The sequence below is a fragment of the Ammospiza nelsoni genome, chromosome 13 (assembly GCF_027579445.1).
Source record: "Ammospiza nelsoni isolate bAmmNel1 chromosome 13, bAmmNel1.pri, whole genome shotgun sequence".
In the NCBI taxonomy this organism is placed as follows: Eukaryota; Metazoa; Chordata; class Aves; order Passeriformes; family Passerellidae; genus Ammospiza; species Ammospiza nelsoni.
Window position 1 is genome coordinate 2,803,584 of NC_080645.1, and position 22,306 is coordinate 2,825,889.

Here is a 22,306-nt window from a genome sequence, read left to right on the forward strand (position 1 = left end):
TTTAGCTGTACACGCCACTGAACTGCTGCGCCAGAGGACTGGCATTATCACATTCTGTATTTCCCTTTGGCATTCTCTTTCAGAGCACAGAGACAAAACCAAAAGGAACAACTTCAGTCGATCTTTACCTTCAAACGACATTCAGTACACGCTGCAGAGACCAACGCTCTGCGGGGTCAGGACTCCTTGCTCGCAGAGACCAACGCTCTGCGGGGTCAGGACTCGCTCTCAGAGACAATCTCTGTGAACAAGCCCCTTGGCGAATCGCTAATGAAGCCGTTTCACGAGCCCCAGGCTGCGAACGAGCAGCCCAGAGCGCGCTCCGCGGCAACTGAGGCGGCAGCGCCGTCACAGCGGCGGCGGCCGCGGCGCGGTTCCCCGGCAACGGCGGCCCCCATTGTGGGGCCGGGCCGCGCCGGTGACGCCGGCCGGGCCTCAGCGCCCGCGTTCCAGGCCTGGAATCCGCGCCGGGGCCCGGAACGTGGCGGGGCGCGGGGGCAGCGCTCCATGTCGCCAGACCCCTGCCCCCAGCGCCGGGCTGCTCCTCCGCAACGGGAAAAAGCCAGGGGCTCAACAGCTGGTGTTCAGCGCATAGTACAAGCGGGAATCGGCGAGCTGCAGGTCCTGGGCAGTAAGATGTAGCTTCTGGTTCTTAGGGACACACAAGGAGCAGAATTAATTCCCTGGTGTCATGGTTTATCAGCAGCCAGGAATTAGTGCTCCGGAAGATTGACATGATCACATCCTGTATTTCTCTTTGGCATTCTCTTTCATGTGAAATACAAAGCTGTGTTTCGTGTCAGGTACAAACAGGCGATGTGTGTAGTTGTGAATGCGAAATGTGTGGACCCCGACAATGGGAGAGCTGTGAATTCTAATAATTGCTGAGGAGACTAAAGCATGGAAAAAAGCCTTTGAACCTATCTTTTGTTTGCAAATTAACCCTAGATGATTTAGGAGCATTGGAATTAAAGTGTTAAAGATGTTGCTTTTTGCCTGCATTTAATCCATAAAAAACTCTGCAATAAGAACCTTTTGAAGTATAATTTTAGAATATTACTTGTATCCTTGAAACTATAGCTTTGGAATATATATAAAGGAAATATGCTTATGTCATGCCTTATTGAAGCTGAGAAAAACAGCTTGAGAAAGGAAGATGAACATCACTTCAAGGGTTTATGGTTTCGACCAAAGGGAAGCTGGACATCACTGTAATGAGATTTAGAGTCTCTGCAATTAGAAGGTGGACACACATCTGGGGAGCTGGACCCCACCAGATGGGATTCGTCTTTCTTCTTTTGGAAACTGGACCATCACCATCTGGGGATAATCCTTTCAGATACATCCTGAGAAATTAAAATCACAATAGTGTATAGAATTGTGATGTAATAATTTGGAATAAAAATTGCTGATGAGTAAAAATTGGAAATTGTTGAAAAAAAAAGCCGATGAGTACCCCTATAAATACCTGTAACCATCAATTATCAGTGTGCAGTTGGAGGGAAAACTTCCCCCACTGTACCCAGAGCTGTATTGCTCATACCTTACCATATTAAATAATAAATTGATTGCTGCTTGAATATTGGCCTAGTCAAGCTTCTTATTCATAACATTCAGAACACAGATGTGCTAAAAGGAAAAACAATAACCTACAATATTTATCAACCTCTATCTTCAAATTAAATGCAAGACTGATTTTCAGTTATATCCCCAGCATTGTAATAAAAAACCACTAGAACCATAACCGTTGCAAGTTTCCTTGCAGTAAATTCGAGATTTAGTACGCTGAGGGACAGCCCCAATATTTAATGCAAAATAATATTTTCTATAAAACTTAAATTTATACATAAATATTAACACACTTGAAATACGCGCTGCAGTTACAAGAGGTGAACTTGCAATTATAGCTCCTATAAACAGTTTTCACAATGATGCTGTGAAAAAAAAAAAAAAGCTTTTTCATTGAATTAACTCTGGCTTCTTCACCAGTATGAGTCTCTGCTTTTTTAAAAAACAATTCCATATTAATGGACACTACAAAGCCCCATAACCCTGACAGAGAACCCAAGACTAACACCATGAATGCCTTTGAGCATCAGCACTTTATTTTTCCCCAGTACAGCCTTTTATGCCCTTTTGCCTTATGCTAACACCTGTGTGCCCTTTTACCCCTCGGCATTGGTCAGTGCACTTCAGCATTCCTGCTCCTTTTTCCCTTAAGGATGGTCACTTGTTTTACACAGCTGCACTTTATCAGGGGTGAGATTGCCTGCAGCACTACCTCTATTCTCTTACAATCCATTCTCCCACACACCCTCAATCTTACACAAACATCTCAGTTGTGCTTGCAGCACAGAAATGTAGATACCTGTTTGTTTTTTCCTAATTAGCAACTGCACACCTTCCACGCTCTAGAGATTAGAGGACAAGGTCTCTGTTTCATGGGAGGGATCTCGCGGAGCTGAGCAGTGGGATTGTCCGGCTGAAGGACAGCGGAGGCCCCGCCGGTTTAAATTTCACTGTATTTATTTTATTTATCCTGAGGGCTGGGATCTCGCGGAGCTGAGCGGTGGGATTGTCCGGCTGAAAGACAGCGGAGGCCCCGCCGGTTTAAATTTCACTGTATTTATTTTATTTATCCTGAGGGCTGCGATCTCGCGGAGCTGAGGGCAGAGCCCGGCCCGGCCCCTCAGGAGCCGCCGCAGCCGCAGCGCCGCCCGAGCCCCTCAGGCGCGGCCGCCCCTGGACTCGGGACAGCCCTGAGCCTTCCCCTCAGCCGGGCGGGAAGCGCTTGGAGTTGTAGAACCGGCAGGGGTGAAAGAGATCTTTAAGACCATCAGTTCAACGTCAGGCCAGCACTGACACTGCAAACACTAAACCACTAAACCATTTCCCAGGGTCAGATCCAGAGGCCTCTTTAACAGCTCCAGGGATGGCAACTCCACCCCCTCTCTGGCCAACCTATTCCCAGACCTGAACACCTGAACAGTGAAAAGTTTTTTCTAAAATCTAACCTGAATTTCCTCTCAATGTGAGGCCACTTCCTCTGGTTCTCAGTGCAGGCCCAGCAGCAGAGAGCAGCCCCCCCTCAGTGCACGCTCCTGTCAGGGAGCTGGAGACAGCAGTGAGGTCCCTCCTGAGCCTCTTCTCCAGCCTGAACCAACCCAGCTCCCTCAGCTACTCCTCATGGGGCACCTTTTCTAGAGCCTTCGTGAGCCTTGCTGCCCTTCCCTGGACACACTCAGCCCCTCAATGTCCTTCTTCCCGAGGGGCCCAGAGCTGGGCACAGCACCGAGGTGTGGCCTCAGCAGTGCCCAGCACAGAGGGGCAGGCGCTGCCCTGCTCCTGCTGATCCAGCCCAGGTGCCATGGGCCTCTTGCCCCCTTGGGCACACTTTGGCTCACACTGAGGCGGCTGCTGAGCTGCAGGATGTGGCACCACGCCTTGTGGAACCTCACATCCTTGTCCTTGGCCCATTGATCGAGTCTGTCCAAGTCTCACTGCAGAGCCTTCCCATCCTCCAGCAGATCCACGGTCCCACCCAACTGGGCATCTGCAAATTTATTGAGGGTGCTCTCAATCCAGATCATCAAAAAAGATGTTAACCAGGACCAGCCCCTAAACTGAGCCCTGGAGAACACATTTCAATGCAGCTCACTTTGCATACTCTGCAGTTGGAGGCCACAACAGAAAGAGCTGCCATCCCTTGGCACTGGCCACGCACACAGGTGCAGGAAAAAAAAACTTTTACTAGGTGAATACAGCTGACAGAACTGAGCTTTCAGGCACACACTCCCTTTCCCTAATGACCCTGAATTCAATAAAAGGTATTTCATCTTCCAGCTCTTTGCACTACTGGTATCATGGACCATCAGAGCTCCACCAGCCTCTCTCATCCTTTTGTGTCCTCTTCCCACTCAAGCTGATGAGCAGCTTTGATGAGAAAAAATGCAGTTCTGCTGCCAACAAGGTGAGCCAATTTGCAAAATGCAACTTACCCTGCCAAAAACAGCTACTGCCTTTTTCTTTCAGAGGTGAGTCAAAAAATTCTAGATTTTAAAGAATTGTCAAGATATAGTATGATTTTATTTGTCCTCAGGAAACAACAACAACAAAAAAAAGATAATTACAAATAAAGAAACTTTAATTGGCAGGTCATACAGAACAGTCCAGTCAGTGGTAGAACATCACAGTATTTACAGTTCTGTAAATACAGCAGCAGCATCTGGAGGCATTGAAGTCAAGAGCTTATCCTACAGCTGGAAAGTTGCTGAAGTCTGTGACATTCCACTGTAAATAAAAGTGTTATTAAAAATTACAAACTGCCCTGTAATGACTTTGATAACTTCCTGTGCAGCAGCTCCTGCAAAAGAGAAGAAAAAACAGAAGGCAGTTAGCAGGTCATATTTAAACAAGAGTAAAATAATGTTACTTATCTAGAAGTCTCTACACTGGAATTATTTTAGAAGTGCCTGATAAATGTCCCAGGAGGCAAAAATGCCCTTCAGTACTTCCCACTATAAAAGAAGATCAGAAAGCTACTACTTCAGAAGTTAGCTTTGCATACACTTTCCCTCCATGTACAGACACACAGAATAAAAATGGGTGAGCAGACAGACCCATGCAAGTTGCAACCTCTCTCATCAGAGAAGCTGAATTAAAAAAAAAAAAAATCATGTAAAATTTAACTGCAAAATAAACTGAAGGGTCACTTCAGTGTGTTCCCTCTGAGTTTTCCTGTAGTAAGAAACATTCTGTACCTTCTTCAGAAATTACCTTTATGTACACCAAATTTTGCTTTATCAGAAAAAAATTCCTACATATGCAGAATATAATACAAAATCTTCAGCACTGCATGAAGCCAAAGAAGGTAAGTGAATTGATGTATCAATTTGGGGCATCCATTAAAATACATCTGCAGGTCAAATGAAGGTAAGAATCCAAGGCTGCTGATATTTCATAGATCTCTAACATATGTGTACTATGTTAAAAGAAGATATATACTGCACTAATTTTAAAATTACTATAATTATCACTTTCCTTTTAAAAAAATTAAGCCTCTTTCCAGCATTTCATTTCTTAACAGATTTTTAAGCTTGAAGAGTTGATTGTTTTTGAAGTTTATTTATTTTACTGATTATAACCTTTGGTGCATTCACTTACTCTATATGTGCTGCAAGAGGTCTCATCTGGAGAATGAAGGGGAGGATTGTGCCCTACTGCTGTCTGTGGCTGCAGCCTTTGCTCTGGGAGTCCAGAGTCACTAAGGCAGCAGAGTTGTGGCTGAGCAGGCTGTTTGTGTGGCCCTGGATGTCACCCTTACCTCCCATGAAGGCAGCAACAGCGTGAGGCTCGGCAGCTCCGTAGCGACAACTGCACAGGAAAGGAACAGTCACAAACAGCCCAGCAGCTCTACCAACAAAGCCACACCTCAAAAACAACACTTACAACTCCTGCACATAGTCATCTTTCACCACTACAGACAGCCCATGTTCTTGGAGGAAACCAGTAAGGCATGATTTTAGCTTTCCAATATCATCTTCCACCTGGTAGTTGTAGACACCTGGAAAATAAATCAACTCATCAACTGTTTCATCACACAACTCTAACATCACAGTCAAAGCTAATGGTTTTAAATGGCAGCCTGAATATTTTGTTTTCCTAAAGTTTCTAAGCCAATTACTGTGCTATTAGTACTAGACAAATAATAATTGAATATTCTGTTGATGCTTCTTATGATAGACAAATTACTGCATAGCTGAACTGATTCATAGTCCAAACAACCCATTAATGATACCAATTCAGATAAATTTTTTAAGTTCCTGAAGAGAAAAAACTCTAATTTTCATATTCCTAAAGCTGTATTACTGTGGAAACAAAACCACAACTAATGTTTTGCAGTTTATAACTTGAACTACAGTAACTATTGGACTTTATATTTTTTTTGATGATGTGAAGAACTGGTATTAACATACCTGGGTATCTGCCATGCTGCTTGTAAAACCTATTGACAGCCCTCAGCATCAAGTACAGCACTATTTCACTGTCAGGGTTATCCATATGGGAAACTGAAAACAGCAAGAGAACTGGTTAGCTGCTGCAGACAGAATGGAAAAAGCAATGTTTTGAATTGCCTGAAAATAGTAAATCTGCAGTAGAAAGAAACCTTAATGAATGCAACCTATGACAGAACCTTAATCAAACAGCTGTCAGATACACAATTTTGCCTCCAAAGTTTCTGACAAAACCATATTTTATGTATTTAATATAAACTATTCAGTGAAGAAACTCACATTTCAATTCTGGCAGGTGCTTTAAATGGGTATTCCTTAGTTATAATTTTAGGATTTGAAATACATGCTTTAAGTATTATCTGTAATAACTGTAATTATAAAACAGGTCTTAAATCCCTTACCACACAGCTCTGTAGTCTTTGTAAATACTAGCTGCTACTTATATCTGGCACAAAAAAAAAGGCAATATAAAAAGCAAAAAGCAGTATCAAGTAACTAGTTTGTTAGTTCACATCCTAAAGAGATAAGCTGAAAGGGGTCAGGATATTTATTTTATTTGGTCAAGTTAAAGCACCTTTTCAGCTCTGTCAGAAATAACTGACGTACAGAAAAGAGAAGTTTGAAAAAAACCCATTGTTTTATTTACAGAGTACTACAAGTAAAATCCACAAGAAAACAAAAGCTGAAATACGCATCAATCTCTAAGGTCACTTTTGAAATTTCAAAATCAAATTGAATTCCACATTCTAGACCTAAATCTCCACAACTGTAGTTGAGAGACATATTCCTTACATTAAATATTTTAATTCACTGAAGACTTTGTGACATTGCAAATGATAAAACTCCATAATGCAACAGAACATGTAGCTTACATTGTGTTTTCCTCACCAAAGCATTGCAAGTCTGAAATGCAGCACTTACTGATGGCATCCCTGCTGCAGGAGTTGGGGCTGTGCTCCTGGGCCAGCGAGCGGCAGCGCACCACGCGCAGGAAGGCGGCGTTGCTGCCTGCATGGGGACAAGGACACAGCGCCCGTCAGTGCCACCCTCACCACAGCTCTGTCCCACTGCCACGGGGCACGGCAGAGGTACAACCCAACAGAGTTTCAACACTTCCCTGTTTCTTCTCAGCTTGCAGTAATAAAAGCCTGTTTAACTACCTTTAGGTCTAGGGTCAGGAGAGTTTTAGGGAAATCCTCCCTGCTCATGTGGAATGTCTATCTATCCTCTCTGTGGTTAATGTAACAGCTACACACAGCAATTCATCAGTCACAGCCACCATGTTTCCCTCTTCCAGGCTGCAAATCAACATGATAGTGGAGCCTTGGAAAAAGTTAAAGATAGAATCTAAAATGTTAGGCTTTGTGCTTTCCCAGATCAACTGCACCTGCGTAAGCAGTATGATAAATTATATAATTGTTAGATGTGATGATAGTTTAGTAATTAAATATAATTGTTATATAACCATAAGAAGAATAATGAGAAACGGTGTTGGAAATTCAGAGGGGAGCTAAATCTATGTATACAATAGAACAATATAAGTTCAATAATTAACATGAAAGTTATATATTGATAGGGTATAAAAACATGATCATCTCAGATGTATGGTCGGAGTCAGATTTGGGTTGAATATACCCCTGACACCCAGAGCTCTTAAGAAAAAGCACTGCATATAATCCCCCGTGATTTTGAATCCCCGTTTTTGAATGCTAACAAACATGGTTCTTTCCATCTTCCACTACAGCTAACACTGCCTCACATGTTCTCAATTAGTATTTTAACAGCACAGCTATGAGCTGGAAAAGGTCCTTTTCCAATATCATTGCTATGGATCGACCCAAGGTGCAATTACAACCCAGCACTGAAAAAGGAGCAACTGGGAGGCTCCCAAATGCTTTTACAACGCAGAGCAGCATGCTCTTGGCTCTGTGCTTACAGGGGAGCTTTGCAGCTCTGGGGAGCCTCCGCCAGGCTGCTGCTGGAGACGTGTACACATCCAGGACAGACGCAGCCTGAAGGGCCATCAGCTGAGTTACAGCTTTTCAGACTACCTCAAGTCTGCAGAGCCCACACTGAAACCAGTACCCCAGCATGAGCAGGAGTGCTCAGGTACTCATCACAAAAAGCAGAGGGCAGCTGCTCCCTGTTGTTTGGAGTGAAAAGATACATAATTTTAAAGCCAACCTTTACAGACTCACTCCTGAGAGATGCTGAACATCTGCTACTTCTCCTGAAAATGAGGGATGCAAACCACTTAGTACTTTCTTAAAAAATTCAAATACTGACTTACTTCTTAATAACTACATGATTATTCAAAAGTTTTTGATTATTTGATCATTTGCATAAACCCAGAACAGAATCCAAGCATACTCACAGAACAATTTCAATTCTCTCTCTGAAATAGACTCAGGTGCCTAAAAGAGAGAATATACTCATTCCAGTACACACAATGGCTAGAGAATTCCTGCTTTCACATATATATTAATATATTTATAGTGAAATAACTAGTTACCAAAAAAACCACCCTGTCTTAAATTGTAAAGAGTATATCCCTGTATGCATTTTACTTTTATAAAGCAGACACTTCACAGATACTTAATTGCATTAAAAGAATGCCCACAGGTTTGCACTCACCTTGCCCAGGGACTGTAACAATTTAGCAGCATGGCTCCCCACAGCAGCAGTATCCTTCTTTGCTTTTTCACGGTATCTGGTAATAATGAAGAAGTAAATAATTACAACAGAAAGCCATCAACTCCACATTGAAGGCAATCTTTTTTTTTTTTTTTTGCTTGTTTCACATTATAAAGACAAAATACAAGCCACATGAATGGTAGTGAGCTCCCTCAAGGAGTTGTCTACTTACATATTTTGCAATTTGATGAATTTACTGGAGTCTGCCATCATATCAGGAATGGTGCCCCGGACAGGCAAGCTTCCTTGCCCTTCATTTGCCACAAATTCCTTTAAAGCTCGAACCAAAATCCAGAAGGAAGATGACTACAAAAGCACAAGAGACAGCCATGTACACAGATGTTATATACAATGCTTTTTCTCCATTTAAGTCTTACCCTTAACTACTCATACCTGCTCCGTTAGTTTTAGGCAGCAGTCATCATTAAAAAGCTCTTCAATTCCTCTTGGAATCTATGAAAATAAATAAATTGGGTTGGTAATTCTTTGACTTTTAATTTCTTGAATTATCTCATCACTCAGTACATAGGTGAGCCAACTCCAAGTGACCTCAGAGTTTCACAGCAAATCTCTGAATCCTACACAGTCAAACAGCAGCCCTGCCCAAGAGCAAGGCAATGCTTCTGAGCAAGATCAATGTCACAAACAAAATCTCATCTGACTTCCATCTTTGACAGAGAAGATGTAAAGAACTGCAGCAGTAACTGCCCAGCCTGCCTGGTGGGGCAGAGCAGCCAAAAGGCCAGGGAAGGGGAATGGGGCTACAAAAGTCAGTGTGTTAGTCAGAATCCTTAACTGCTGCAGGTCAGTCTGGCACAAACTCAAATAAATATTAATATCCTGGGCTGTGTCTTGTAGTGGCTTGGATGACAGAACTAAGTTTTACCTGCTGCTTTTTGGGAGACTTAACATGACCATCCAAGCAAGGATCAGCACAGTTCAAAACAAAAGAACACAATCTAAGAAGAATTACAGAATGTGCTTTTGCCCCATGTAGCCTTTGCAATTTACCCCAGATGAGAAACGAAAGAAATCAGAGCTTAATTTTAAACCACATGTTATGAGGTCAGGATTATTTAAGAAACAATGAGAGCATCACTTCTAATGCTTTTAAGCTTGACCAGTTTATGAAGGGAATTTTGTAGTAAGTTTCTTCAAGAGCAAAGAAGTGAATTTATTGTATCAGGAGTCCCATGAAGCCCTTCAGTTCTACAGAGAGTAACTAGTACAGCCCCTGGCTTCAATACAGCACGATTTCAGTAAGTGCTCTCAGTTTCCCTCACACCAGTGTATTTAAATTGGCATCAGCCACACCTCTCACTGCTAAATCCTTGCAGTTGTACCCAGGACTTCAGAGTTTCTTACAGACTGAACTGTAGAAGTCAGACAAGAACTCACTGATGCACTCTGGCTGCTGACTCATTCTAGGCTTGAATTCAAGTCTGCAGGAGGGAAATGCAGATTTCTTGCAAGAGCAAAGAAGTAAGAGAATTTCCATAAGCTACATTTCCAGCTAGTCTAGGTCTATTTAACTACACAACTGCAGTTCTAACATTGTACTAATCCTGTTTTTAGCTAAATACAAATGTTACAAATGGAATTTCCATCCTAAAACTGAAGAATATATTCTGAGAAAATGAGGCAGTTGAAATTGCTTCAGTTTTATCACAGAAATGTTTATTTTACCTCTGTACGATTTAATGCTGTATTCACATTTTTTATAGCTTCCTCAAAGTTTTCCTCATCTTCTGGGGTGCCATTTTCATTCTTTAAGATACCTGATTGAAAAAAAAAAACAACTAAAACACACAACTGTTTGAATTACATCTCATCATTTATGTCTTACCAACAGAGCAGACTGGCTGTGGATGTATTTGTAATGCATTTGTGGCCTATCAGCTACCAGCAAAAAATGAAAAATAAATCACAAGAAAAAAGATCAGATGTAATTATTAAGCTAACTTCATCTAAATTCTGCATATGATTCATTTTCCTGTAATGCTAAGTAGAAATTCCTCAGAACAAAAGCACTGGGTGTAAGAAGGATATAATGAAGCTTCATAGGCACTAAATTAATAATTCAACTCTCCTTCCCATGCCAGTCATGTTTTGCTGGGGTTTTTGGATCAAATTTGGCAAATACTTATGCATCCACAGATCAAGCCAGCCCAAGAAAGGGCCTCCACTAAAAATCTGACATAACCAAAGGAAATTACTACGGATCAGATCTGCCCCTTATCACAGCATGGGCATGAGGACCTCTTCAAACTTGCCCACAGGCCATCTTCAAGTAAGGAAATACCAAAAATTCAGTCAATGGTGTTTTTCTACAATAATTTAAGACAATGCATATAGATCTTAAAAATGCCACATGAGCTTTAGCACCCTGCAAAATGAAGCCATTCACACACTGGTCACAGTGCAGTCAGTGCTACAGAACCTGGCCATGCAGAGGTGGATGATTACCAATGTCTGATGGGTCAGTGGACACACCAAATACTTGCAGAATAACAATTCTAGTGTCAAAAGCCATTTGTTTTCCTCTTTATAACATTTTTAACAGAATTTTATCATAAGGCCTTTGCTCCCACCCAAATCACACTCTGGATCTTAGACAGGATAAAACATTAACAACAGACATTTATAAGCAAGTCTGGCATCTTAAGATCCACCTGTACAAAGCACTAATTTAGCAGAAGAATCAGTATATACCAGCATATCTTTCATAAATTAAACTTGGGAGAACTAAGGATTACTTTTCAGGTGCCACATTGTATCTATTTCTGCCAGCAGGAATGAGGGAGCCCTGGGACACGGATTACCTTGCCGAATCAGTTCTTTGAAGGCTTCTTTCTCTTTGTAATTCTTAGGCAACTGTTCACTTTTCTAAATTAAAAAAACATAAAGAGATTTTTGTCTTTAAAATGCCTACTACTAAGCTTACTGTGTTCAGACTGCTGAACTCCAGGAGTCTGTCACTGCTCACAGATTCACTTGTATTTCAGTTAGTAATTTTTTTTATGACTCCACCTTTTTTTTAATGTCACACACAGCAAAAAGAATTAACTGCTTCAGAAAAGACAGACCAATAACAGTAATAATACAGTTTTGCAACATACCTCATTGAACCATTTTGTGAGATACTTGGCTACAATCACAATCCATGGAGTGTGGCTGTGGTCCTGTAATTGAACAGTGGAGAAATCTTTGTCAGATGGAGAAAAGATAAAAAATAGGAAACAAATTAAAAACCTATACTTAATGTAATCTCCAAATATCCTTTCCACTACTCCAAAGACACACGACATGTTCCAGATTTTGATTCAGCAAAAATGTTCTTTAAGTACTACAAAAGAAATTATCAAATTATTATTACTTTATTTTAAAAAAGGGTGAGCCAAGTTCTCCAATATTTTTCTGGAGTGAAACTTATGCCATGCACAACCACCCACGGTGCAAAGCTCTGCAACAGTAGGTTAACTAAAAAAATTAAAAAACAAATTCAAAAGAGGGTGTGAGGGGATAATCTAGCAAAAGATCAAGTTGTCCAAGAATACTCATTGATTCCTAAGACCCCCACCTGCTTAAGATTTAAATAGACTGGAACATTTGGAGCAGAGGCAAAAATAGTTCCTCGTGACTGATTCTAGAGTTGGTTCTGTTCAGATGAGACTTGGCACCAGAGTCATCTGCCAAGAGCCATTTTCACAGGATCCCTGCACTGTATATCTGCATCTGTCCTGGGGAGCACAGTGCAAACCACACAAACCTTTTTGTCCATATGCTCCAAGTCATAATCCTGAACGTGTTCTGTCAGCTCTGGAAATGGTCTGTCCAGTCTCAAATCTTCTAACATATTGTCAGGGTGAGATTCAACAACTGTGAATAAACATCACAACTCATTTCTCAGCATTATGTCTGGCCTTCAAAACAGAGCTACACAAACACAGGATCACCTGTGTTTGATTCTCAAAGTAAGTGTTCTGTGTAACCCATAACGTCAGGATAATCCCAATTTTACTATTTGTTGCAGTCCATAATCCCCATGTATTCTGAAAAGAATGCAAACTACCTAAGACTTAACAAATACTAAATGTGTGACAAGATGAAAAAAGACAAACAAAAAACCCCAAAGTGACATAAGTTATTGAAGCTTTAAACCTTCCAGGAAGTCTTTACCTCAGCAAACCTCTAACCTGTATGTTCTTTAATCACGACTCTCATGTAACCAACCAGTCCATAGGTCCTGCAGACCAGCAGAGGAACGTTGGAATTCCAGAGAACTTCAGCCAGGCGCAACAATGTACTGGAAGGAAAACCAGGCTTTTTTCAGATCTACAGAATACAACATTTAACTATAAAGTTAACTCCTGCACCAGTTACTCTGTGAAAGAGTCCTCTCAGAAAACTTTTCTAATTTCATCATGATCCTAAACACATAAGGTGATCAATTTTGTACAGGAATTTACAGTGAGTTGGAAAAATATTCATCCATTATCTTACTTATGTCTCATCTCACCCTCCCAAATGCTCCAAGTATCAAATAAAAAGCTTCAATGAGTTGTTAGTTAGAAATAAAGGATTAGATCCATGTGTTGCAGAGTCCTAACTTCAAGCAGAGGCAATTCCCATCAGAGGAGCAAAAACGTCTCTAGAAAATGCCATCACTGGCTGAAATTTTCCTTCACAATGACAGAGTTCTGTTCTGTTTAAGTTTTTCTGCAAGGAAGTGCCTGTGCATAAATGCACATACACACACACACATATATAAACTTGCTTTTAAACTGAATGAAAACAGGTAATTCAATCTTAGGTGATTCTTACCTTTCTGGCAGTTGTGTTGCAACCACTAAGTTAAACCGATTAAAAAAGGAAGGGTCGTTGTCTAAAAGCTTTTCTGGACTCTAAATAGGGGGGAAATATATGTCAGGGAACACTGACAATTTCTGAGTACAGAGCAAGTCTGCTGAATATGATGTGTTAAGTGAAAGTTATAAAATTAAGATGAAGCTACAAAATAGTGTTTGAAATACATGAAGTGACTTTTTGTTTGAAATACATACAAATGATTTATCTTTCTCAAATGCTGTTTTACCCTGAATCTATTTAAACTGCAACATCACAAAGCAGCACAGAGCTGTTATTTCACATTTTTATCACACTCTATAATACACACATAGTACTAATTTAGGAAGACAAACCTCTTCAACAAAGTTTCCAGAAACATCACTATTCAATTCCTGCAAGAGCTCCATGGCACTCTGGGCACGACTCTGTTTCAGAGCAATCAGAACGAAATGTAGTTTACACAGTGTTTGAGTACTACATAATGCCACACCAAGCAATACCAACAAAACAACCCCAGAAAACACCCCACAACAAAGCTCATTTATAAGCTAAGGCTCCTTACTTCAAGCCTTGCTCATCTGAAGCAAAAATGCATCCCATAATAGCAGACGATTTGTTTGAGAACATTTTCTGTAATATCATTTTAAAAAGACAAATTGTGAGACAGCTATTTCCTAATTTCCAGTTTCATTACAGAATATCCAGGAGTTATCTATGCCTCTTGTACTCTCTGTTTTTGTGATATTTTTTCCCCATTTCCCTCTCTATTCTTAACTTTACTCCTTCAACCACAATGGTCTTATACCTCATCCTTCCATAGATTTTAATCATAAGCTCTTCATTTTTTTCTATTCAATCTCACCACAATTGAGTTTATCTCTCGCTCATGAGCAACTAAAATAAACATGGAAATTCTGTTAAAGAATAAACAGACTTTAACCTATACACATATAGCTTTTAGCATTATTCATAATACCACGTTTAAATACTCAACACTTCCATGCTTTCAATACACATAAACTGACATTTATTAACTCCTTACCTGACCAATATGGCTTTTTTGTAAAAAGAAACTGAAAAAGAGGCAAGAGAAAATGACATGTGAATTTTTATTCTGAAGAAAAAAACAACACTGAAGTTACAGTTTGTTCTGCAGAATATGCTGCTCTCATGCACAACAAACCACTTTCCCCTTTAAATCTGCTTTTTCTCACTACTGTTGTATTCTCCTCAAAAACAGTTTCTTAAGAAAGCTTTTCAATTCCCAAGCCATAAATGTGAAATACAGAACATGCCAAACTTCTCTAGAAGACAGGCTCATGCTGCAGAGTCTTTCTCACCAGGCTAATCAAAGACTCACTAGCACTGATTTCCTCATATAATGGAATTTCCTTCCCCTCACATAACCCCTGCAGGTATCTATGCACACCACAACAGAACTTGACCAAGAATCAGTATTCAAATCAATTTTACAGGATTCGCAAACATTTTCTTACCCTTTCCCCTGCTGCACAGAGCCTTTCAAAGCTATGAAAGCTAATAAATGCCTAGGAGTCACAGTTGCACAATGATTAATGAAAATCAAATCATCTGCATCACCAGAATTAGGGAAAATATACTGAACCACACTGAAACACTAGCACTGTCATAGCTCAAGACTACATCAAACAAGTTAATTTTCAATATTTTTATATTGAGTAGAGCATTGTCTCTATAAACTTGACGTGTGAAGCAAACAGACCTGTAAGGTCCAAACCCAGCAAGTAAAATAATTCAGCAACTAATGTCAAAATGACTGTGCATGCTGTTTGTCACCAACCCCCAAACCCACAGAAGACCTGGAGAAACACAGAGTGGCTTTCAAAACCATCTTACAGGGCTTCTTAGCAAATATAGAGATGGAACTACCTATGAAACTCTGTCACTTGTCAATTTGTAACTGAAATCAATAAAAAACCTACTTATTTCCAACATCTTCTCCAGAGACTCGATTCCCATCGACAATTGTAAACGAACCAATACCTTTGGGGGGAAAAAACTTCCCATGAATAACTTGGCATCATTAAGCTGTCAGATAGATCACAAAGAAGAGACAGAAGAAATATCTACTGACCTGGCAGCACCAAGTTTTTGAGTATTTCAGTTCCTGTTGCTGTTGCATTTATCACACAAACATGGGCAGATTCCAATGCTTCCTGGCCATGGTCACCCCATAGTCTGCATTGGGAGGGAAACCAAAAGGCAATGAAGCTATTGAACTTCAGATTGCACAGCCAATAAAAACAAATAACAACAACAACTAAAAAAAGACAAATGGAGGGCTGGCATGCAACTGTCCATTCACTGCTGAGGACCTAAACAGCACTAACCAAAATAAAGATCCTTAAAGAAACTTACTGTGAAAACTGAGACTTTCCAAAGAGAGTTTCCCTGACATCTCATTTTCTCCAACTTTACACCAGATGCATGCACACATCTCTTTCTCTTGGAACATACTTTAACTGGTTAAAAACCAGCAAGGCTTAAAGCAGTCCTTGCCCAAATTTTGTCCTGTTCAGCTTTTCCTAACTTTTCTAATAAATAATAGATTTTTATATGTATTTTTTAAAATTTCTCGTACAAGACACTGAAACACACAGGAGACAGAAATCAGTCTTGCTGAGTCTGGTACTTCAGACCCCTAGAGAACAGCACTGAGGCTGAGATCTGGCTGGGACAGCCCTGGGTCACACATCCTGCTGATTTCACTGGGGTAGTAACTCACAGAATTTTTTAGGCTTGGAAGGGAGCTCTGGAGGTCACCCAGTCCAAGCCCTGCCCAGGCAGGGTCACCTCGAGCAGGTGACACAGGAACATGTCCAGGTAGGTTTGGAATGTCCCAGAGAAGGAGATTCCACAGCCTCCCTGGGCATCAGCTCCAGGGCTCTGCCCCCTCCAGGAAAACAAATTCTTCCTCATGTTGGGGTGAATTTTTTTGTGGTTTAGCTTATGGCCATTGCTCTTTGTCCTGCTGCTGGGCATCACTCGAAAGTCTTGCCCCACCCTCTTACACCCACTTCTGAGATATTACTATGCATTGATGAGATTCCCCTCTCAATTTTCTCCCTTCCAAGCTGGACCAACCAGGTCCAGCTCCCAGCAGACTCTCCTCACCAGAGGTGCTCCAGACCCCAAATCCTCTCTGTGCCCTCCACAGGACGGCTCCTTGTGGAAACTTAACAGCAGCACTGCAGACAGCCACTCCGGTGCTAACTCCGGTGCCGCTATCCCTCCCTGGTAACTCGGATCTTTTCTGCCCTTTCACAGAACCCAAGAATGGCTCAGCCTGGAGGGGCCCACAGGGGCTGCTGTGGTGGCACCTCCCTGCTCCAGCAGGGCCATCGCAGAGCCCAGGGCACAGCAGTGTGTCCGTGTGGCTCTGCAGTGTCCCCAGGCAGGAGCCTGCACAGCCTCTGTGCCCCATCTGCTCAGGGCTGGGCACTGCCCAGGGCAGGAGCTCTGGGCATGGGCAGGGGCAGCTCCTGGGCTCAGGCCCTGCCCGTGGCTCTGGGGCCATGGCTGGGCCCGCAACAGAGCCTGGCTCCGTCTTTTCAGCACACCCGTTTATACATTCATATATATACACAGAGATATACATAATATCAGTATTTAGAATATATATTTATATATTATGTACTTATACAACAAACATTGTACAAATAAATTATATATCTTATATAAAAACGTACACGAGTACCTACGTAGATATATACTTTTATGTATCTCCATCCCCCTTTGTGTATACACTTAAGATTATGTATGCATATATATATATTCCCCAGATATATCCTGTTAATTTACTGCATATCTACTGTCCGTGTGCCGGTAGAGCCCTCACGGCCCCGGAGGTCGGACACAGCTCCTGTTCCCCGCGGCCCCGGGGGCCTGTCCCCGGCGTGGCGCCGAGCGGGCCCGTGCCCTCCGCGGGCCGCCGGAGGCGCGGCCCCGCTCCCCGCTCGGTCGGAGCCGGTCCGTGCCGGGCGGTGCCGGTCCGTGCCCGCCCGCGGTACCTGAGCTGGCGGTCGTAGCGCTGCTCCTTGAGGCCGGCCCGGCCCGGCCGCGCCATGGCCGCTGCTCCCGCTGCGCACGCGCGGGGCGGGTCCTGCCCTGCCCTGCCCTGCCCTGAGGAGCGGCCGCGGCTGCGGTGCCGAGTCCGGGCCGTGCGCTGGCTGCGGCCGCGTCTCTACCTCCGGCCGCGTCTCTACCTCCCTCAGCCCTGCTGGCAGCAGCACCGGCGGTGCTGGAGGCTCGAAGCCGACAATGTCGGTAGCACCTGGATCTTCCCCTCTCACCCGCACCCACCCCGTGTGCACCAACGCCGCCCCCGCCCTCCGCTGTGCCGCTCCTGGGGACCCCTCCGCACCGTTTGCCGGCACATGAGGCCTCAGAGAGAACTGTATTAAACACGGCTTTCTCCACATCAAATCATTTCGCCCTAATAATAGTCACAATAGGAGTAGACCTGCCCCCAGCAGCTTTCCTCCTCATCTCAACCCACCCATTCTTTAAAGCAATGCTACTCCTCTGCTCAGAGTCCGTTATCCACAGCCTGAACAGTAAATAGGAAAAATAGGAGGCCAACAAAAAACACTTCCAACAACCACCCCTTGCCTAACCACTGGCAATCCAGCCCTCATGGGAGCCCCACTGCTGGCAGGATTCCACTCAAAAGATCTCATGGAGAGTTTAATCACATCCCACCTATGCCTTAGCACTACTCCTCATAAAATGTAGAGTATGTAAAATTTTGTTAAGAAAATGTTCTTTGCTGTCTGATCTTTGTAACTTGCAAACCTGATCAACAAGGAGGGAGATTTAATCAGTGAAACAGAGCAGCCAACAAGCTCTAAGTGATGTGCAGCTCTTAGAAGCACAAATTCCTGGTCAGCAGCATTGCCTTGTTAAGGTTTGGGGCTGGACATGTTCCGATGATCTCAGCCCCGCGGGAGGTTAATAGAGATCAGGAGAAGGATTTCCACTGATACACGAGAAATACAGAATTCAGCAGCCACAAGGACAAGGAACAAAGGAAGGCCACTCAGTAACTGTGTGGAATCAGCTCTGAGCGGGTAAGGGGAAATTTCGGCTAAGTCTGGTTGCAAGGAAAAAGCCATGGTGGAAGCCATGTTGTGGCAGTTTTCTGTTCCCCTTGGGATGCCCTTTGCAGCTGCAGTGTGCCTGGAGCTCTGGGCTTTGTGGTTTCAAAAGCCTAACCCTAGGCAGCAAAGAGTGCTTTAGGCTAAGACTGGTTCCGTGGAAAAAGCTGTGGTGGAAGCCGTGTTGTGGCAATTTTGCAGGGGCAGGTCAGGAGCTCCAGCTCCTGGAGCGGCCCACAGGAAAGCAGCGAGCCAAAGGCCGAGAAAGGGAGAGTGTGGCAGGGATTAATAGGAGATGCGAAACACTCGTTAACCAATAGAAGAGAGAATACTAATAAATAAGAGAACTATGTAACCTGTAGCCAATGGACACTCATGTCTTTGTTTGCTAAAATATATAAATACGGGAAAGTACAGATAGTTGGGACAAGTTGGGCTGCTTGATTTGTGGGACACCACCGAACACGCGGCTTGGCAACTCTGAAATAGACAATCAATGTCTCTCTCAAGTGTGTATTTGCTGGCTGTCGCACAGTAATGGATCCAATTTATCTGGACAACAGTGTCATTACCAGAATTTATTATTAAAATGGGCATTTCTCTGCATCTCTTGATGCACTTTCTGTATGGACTTTTGAGGCATTTTCAGGCAGACTGAGGCAGAAGCCCTGAAGATTCTGCAGTCAGGAAAATCCGGTAGGATATATTTTGCAGAGATGTTGCACATTACTGCAGCTATTCCTGCTTAGTATGGAGACAAGAACATATGAAATCTGTTGTGCCTATGTGCTTCTGTTATGAAGATCTTCCCATATAGGATCAACATTGGTTGGACTTTGACAGTGTATAAAAAAAGAGAATATTTCAACACCTTAAAAGATTTCAACCAACATTTCTGGCACTAAGTTTCAACAACAAAAGAGAGGTCCTGAAATACCTGCATTGTTCACACTGATTTGTTAGTCCATATAAAAAGTCCATTATCCTTTTAATCTGCTTCTCTTCAATAACTTTAGTTTTCTGTATATCTGCTGGAATGATGCACACAGAAGTGCATTATTAGATGGAGTGGTTTACATCTTGCTGGGGATGTACTACAAAACAGAGCTTCCTCTTTTGTTTTCCATACACAACATCTCCAGCAAAGTTCATTTTTCAGGCTTTGTCTTTGCTGTGCCACAGTAAGTACTTTCTTTTGCTGTCATTTCAGTGACCATTGCTGGATTTCAGGAAAATTCTCTTCCCCAAAATCAGAAGAAGTCTCCTGTTCTTGCTCTCTACTGCACTGCTTAATCTGGACAAACCATAAGTTGCAAGAATTAATATTTCAGGCTTAGTTCCAGAATGCAGTTCCCATACCTAGTACAGGGCAACCAAGTGTGTATAGCTTTAAAAGTCAAAACTAAGTAATAAAAAAATGGTGTATGAAGGCTGGGAAAGCCCTAGAGAACCAGGTGCCTCATTCTTCTTTTTCTACCCCACTTTCCCAAGTGTTCCTACTAAATTCCTTCTATCCCCTTGACCATCTTGGCCCGTGTTTGATACAAGCTTTTTCTCTTGCACAGTTGTCTGTTAACTATGCATGTCCTTTTTGTCCTTTTCTTCTTAATCCCTTCACTTTGGCACATTTTTTTTGTTTTCCCCCAATGCCAGGAGGAGATTCCCAGTTGAGTTTTTGCCTTAGAAATCCCATGACTCTCAGAAATCTCTGTTGCTGTGGGGGAAGGATGACCAATTTCAGCTCCTGAAGTTCCACTGGCTGCATGAAAATCTCAATATATCAATGTACATATTTATGTATATGACCTCAATGTATCAATACATGTATATATGTATATAATCTCAATATGTCTATATATATAGAAAAGCCATCACATTTTTCTGTTTGCAGGGAAGAACTTGAGAATTTAAAAATTGAAATTTCTGTGGTCAACCAAGAACTGTAGGCAGTCTGTTTTAAAATAAAATACTAAAAATTACAAAAAGTATGTGGGATTATTGTGCTTTTTAGTGTTCAGTGTTGGCAGTGCACTGTTCTGCTTATATTTACTGTGTGGAGTATTTTTGTGCAGCTCCTGGGTTCGTTTGAAATGCCTTTAGCACACATGTAAAGAACAGATGCCAGCTCAGAGTAACCCCCTGTGGGAGCTGCCAGCATCTGTGGTGGCAATGTGAGAGGAGAGAGGAGCTGCCTGGATAAACAGATACTCTGTCAAGAGGCACAGACAGGCTCTGGAGGGATGAATGTTTTATTTAACATTTCATCTGCTCCTTCCCATGGTATGTGAGCGGCTCGGAGTGTGCAGCCTGCACCCAGACTGGTGGGATTTCTAACCTGGTTTTGTTGGCATGCAGTGACATGGGGTGCATTAAAGAAGGCACATAACACCTTGCTCAAATGTGTCACCATTATTAATGATGTCAGCAGATGTAATTGCCAAGTTACTTAATACACTTAGAGTGCCATTGAGCCATTCACCTTGGAACCAAATAACTCTTACTTCATCTTACATACCTTAAAATGCAGCTCTGCCCCTCCACAGTGATGCAGTAATATTTATCAGAAGCATTATCCTCAAGTGGCACCTCCATGTGCAACAACCTCCCAACAACTCCAGACCTGTAGTATTATAGAGGCATTTCACCTTAGAGATTAAAATCCCCAATTTCCTCAAAACTGCAAAACTTAAATATGTCCAACTTCAATTCAGCATTCCAATCTTACTTGAAGTTTTCTAACCATAATATACAGTCCTTATATATATAGCAATTTTAATAAAGGGAGCTCCAATTAAATAACAAAGAAAATTAATTCTATATGTAAAGGTGGGGAACCTGCAGCATTCGTTGTTAGTTCTGTATCACAACCTGGTGACAGGTTCAGAAGACCCCCTGTATTTGTCCTGGGCTGCTGCTCTGTTCTCATCACTGCTGGCAAAGGGGAATAAAGCACTAAGTGAGAAGGCTGGGGAAGACAGATTTCTGTTTTAAGGCAGCTTGGAACACCCCACTGTAGTGAATGGAATTATGTCTTCCCATCACTCACTGTGAAGCAGACACTTCTGACATGGCGTGAAGAGCCCAGGAGAAATTTGTGGAAATCATGTCACTTTTAGCTCAGCTTTGGAGAAATCCACACCTTGAGCACCTACCACTCTGTTGTTCTCACTTCCATAAGTTCACGAGTGTGATGTAATTGTCCTGGATTCAAACTAGTAAAACAGAACAGAATTACATGATGACTGCAGCTTTTGAAGTGATAAATGATAATTTGAGGACAGAATCAGTAAAACCCATTACTAAAGTCAGCCAATATCCAGAGGTATCAGGGTTACAGAATAACGTGTTGCTTTGTATAAGCAACACTGTTACTTTATATTAAAGGAAAATTTAATATTTTCCTCATAAAGAAAGAAGGCTGGCTGGGTTGGAAGCACATAAAGTTGTCACTTACACACTGGTTATCATTAATAATGATACATTTTACAAGCTAAAGTTTTATTCAGGCTCTCTTTCCTTTCCCCTCAGGTATTATCATTCCCCCTTTCCACTTTTCTAAATCCATCCATCTGAACCTCCATTTTGTGGAGTCTGTTTCCTGCCATGTCTTCAGGA

General features: G+C 42.3%; 1 protein-coding gene across 1 annotated transcript; it reads right to left on the reverse strand.

The window, feature by feature from the left end:
- Window positions 1–4,123: 4,123 nt before the first annotated feature.
- Window positions 4,124–17,664, reverse strand: NAE1 (NEDD8 activating enzyme E1 subunit 1). The gene is made up of 20 exons (XM_059481300.1): window positions 17,606–17,664; window positions 15,670–15,773; window positions 15,518–15,578; window positions 14,599–14,629; window positions 13,910–13,981; window positions 13,533–13,612; window positions 12,905–13,014; window positions 12,478–12,587; window positions 11,828–11,890; window positions 11,531–11,594; window positions 10,395–10,486; window positions 9,102–9,161; window positions 8,881–9,014; window positions 8,649–8,724; window positions 8,389–8,428; window positions 6,936–7,022; window positions 5,976–6,068; window positions 5,449–5,563; window positions 5,324–5,373; window positions 4,124–4,363 (listed from the first exon to the last, which is right to left on the reverse strand). The coding sequence occupies exons 1-20, from the start codon at window positions 17,659–17,661 to the stop codon at window positions 4,254–4,256; spliced, it is 1,608 nt and encodes a 535-aa protein (XP_059337283.1). The 5' UTR covers window positions 17,662–17,664; the 3' UTR covers window positions 4,124–4,253.
- Window positions 17,665–22,306: the final 4,642 nt, after the last annotated feature.

Bases quoted from the DNA above. Each gene is read 5' to 3' on its own strand.
- NAE1 (XM_059481300.1), bottom strand. From the start codon at position 17,661: ATGGCGCGGCCGGGCCGGGCCGGCCTCAAGGAGCAGCGCTACGACCGC. The intron at 10,487-11,530 runs GTAATCCGTGTC...TTTTTCAATCAG, and splicing joins CAAAGAACTGATTCGGCAAG to GTATCTTAAAGAATGAAAAT. The intron at 8,725-8,880 runs GTAAGTAGACAA...CATTATTACCAG, and splicing joins TTCATCAAATTGCAAAATAT to ATACCGTGAAAAAGCAAAGA.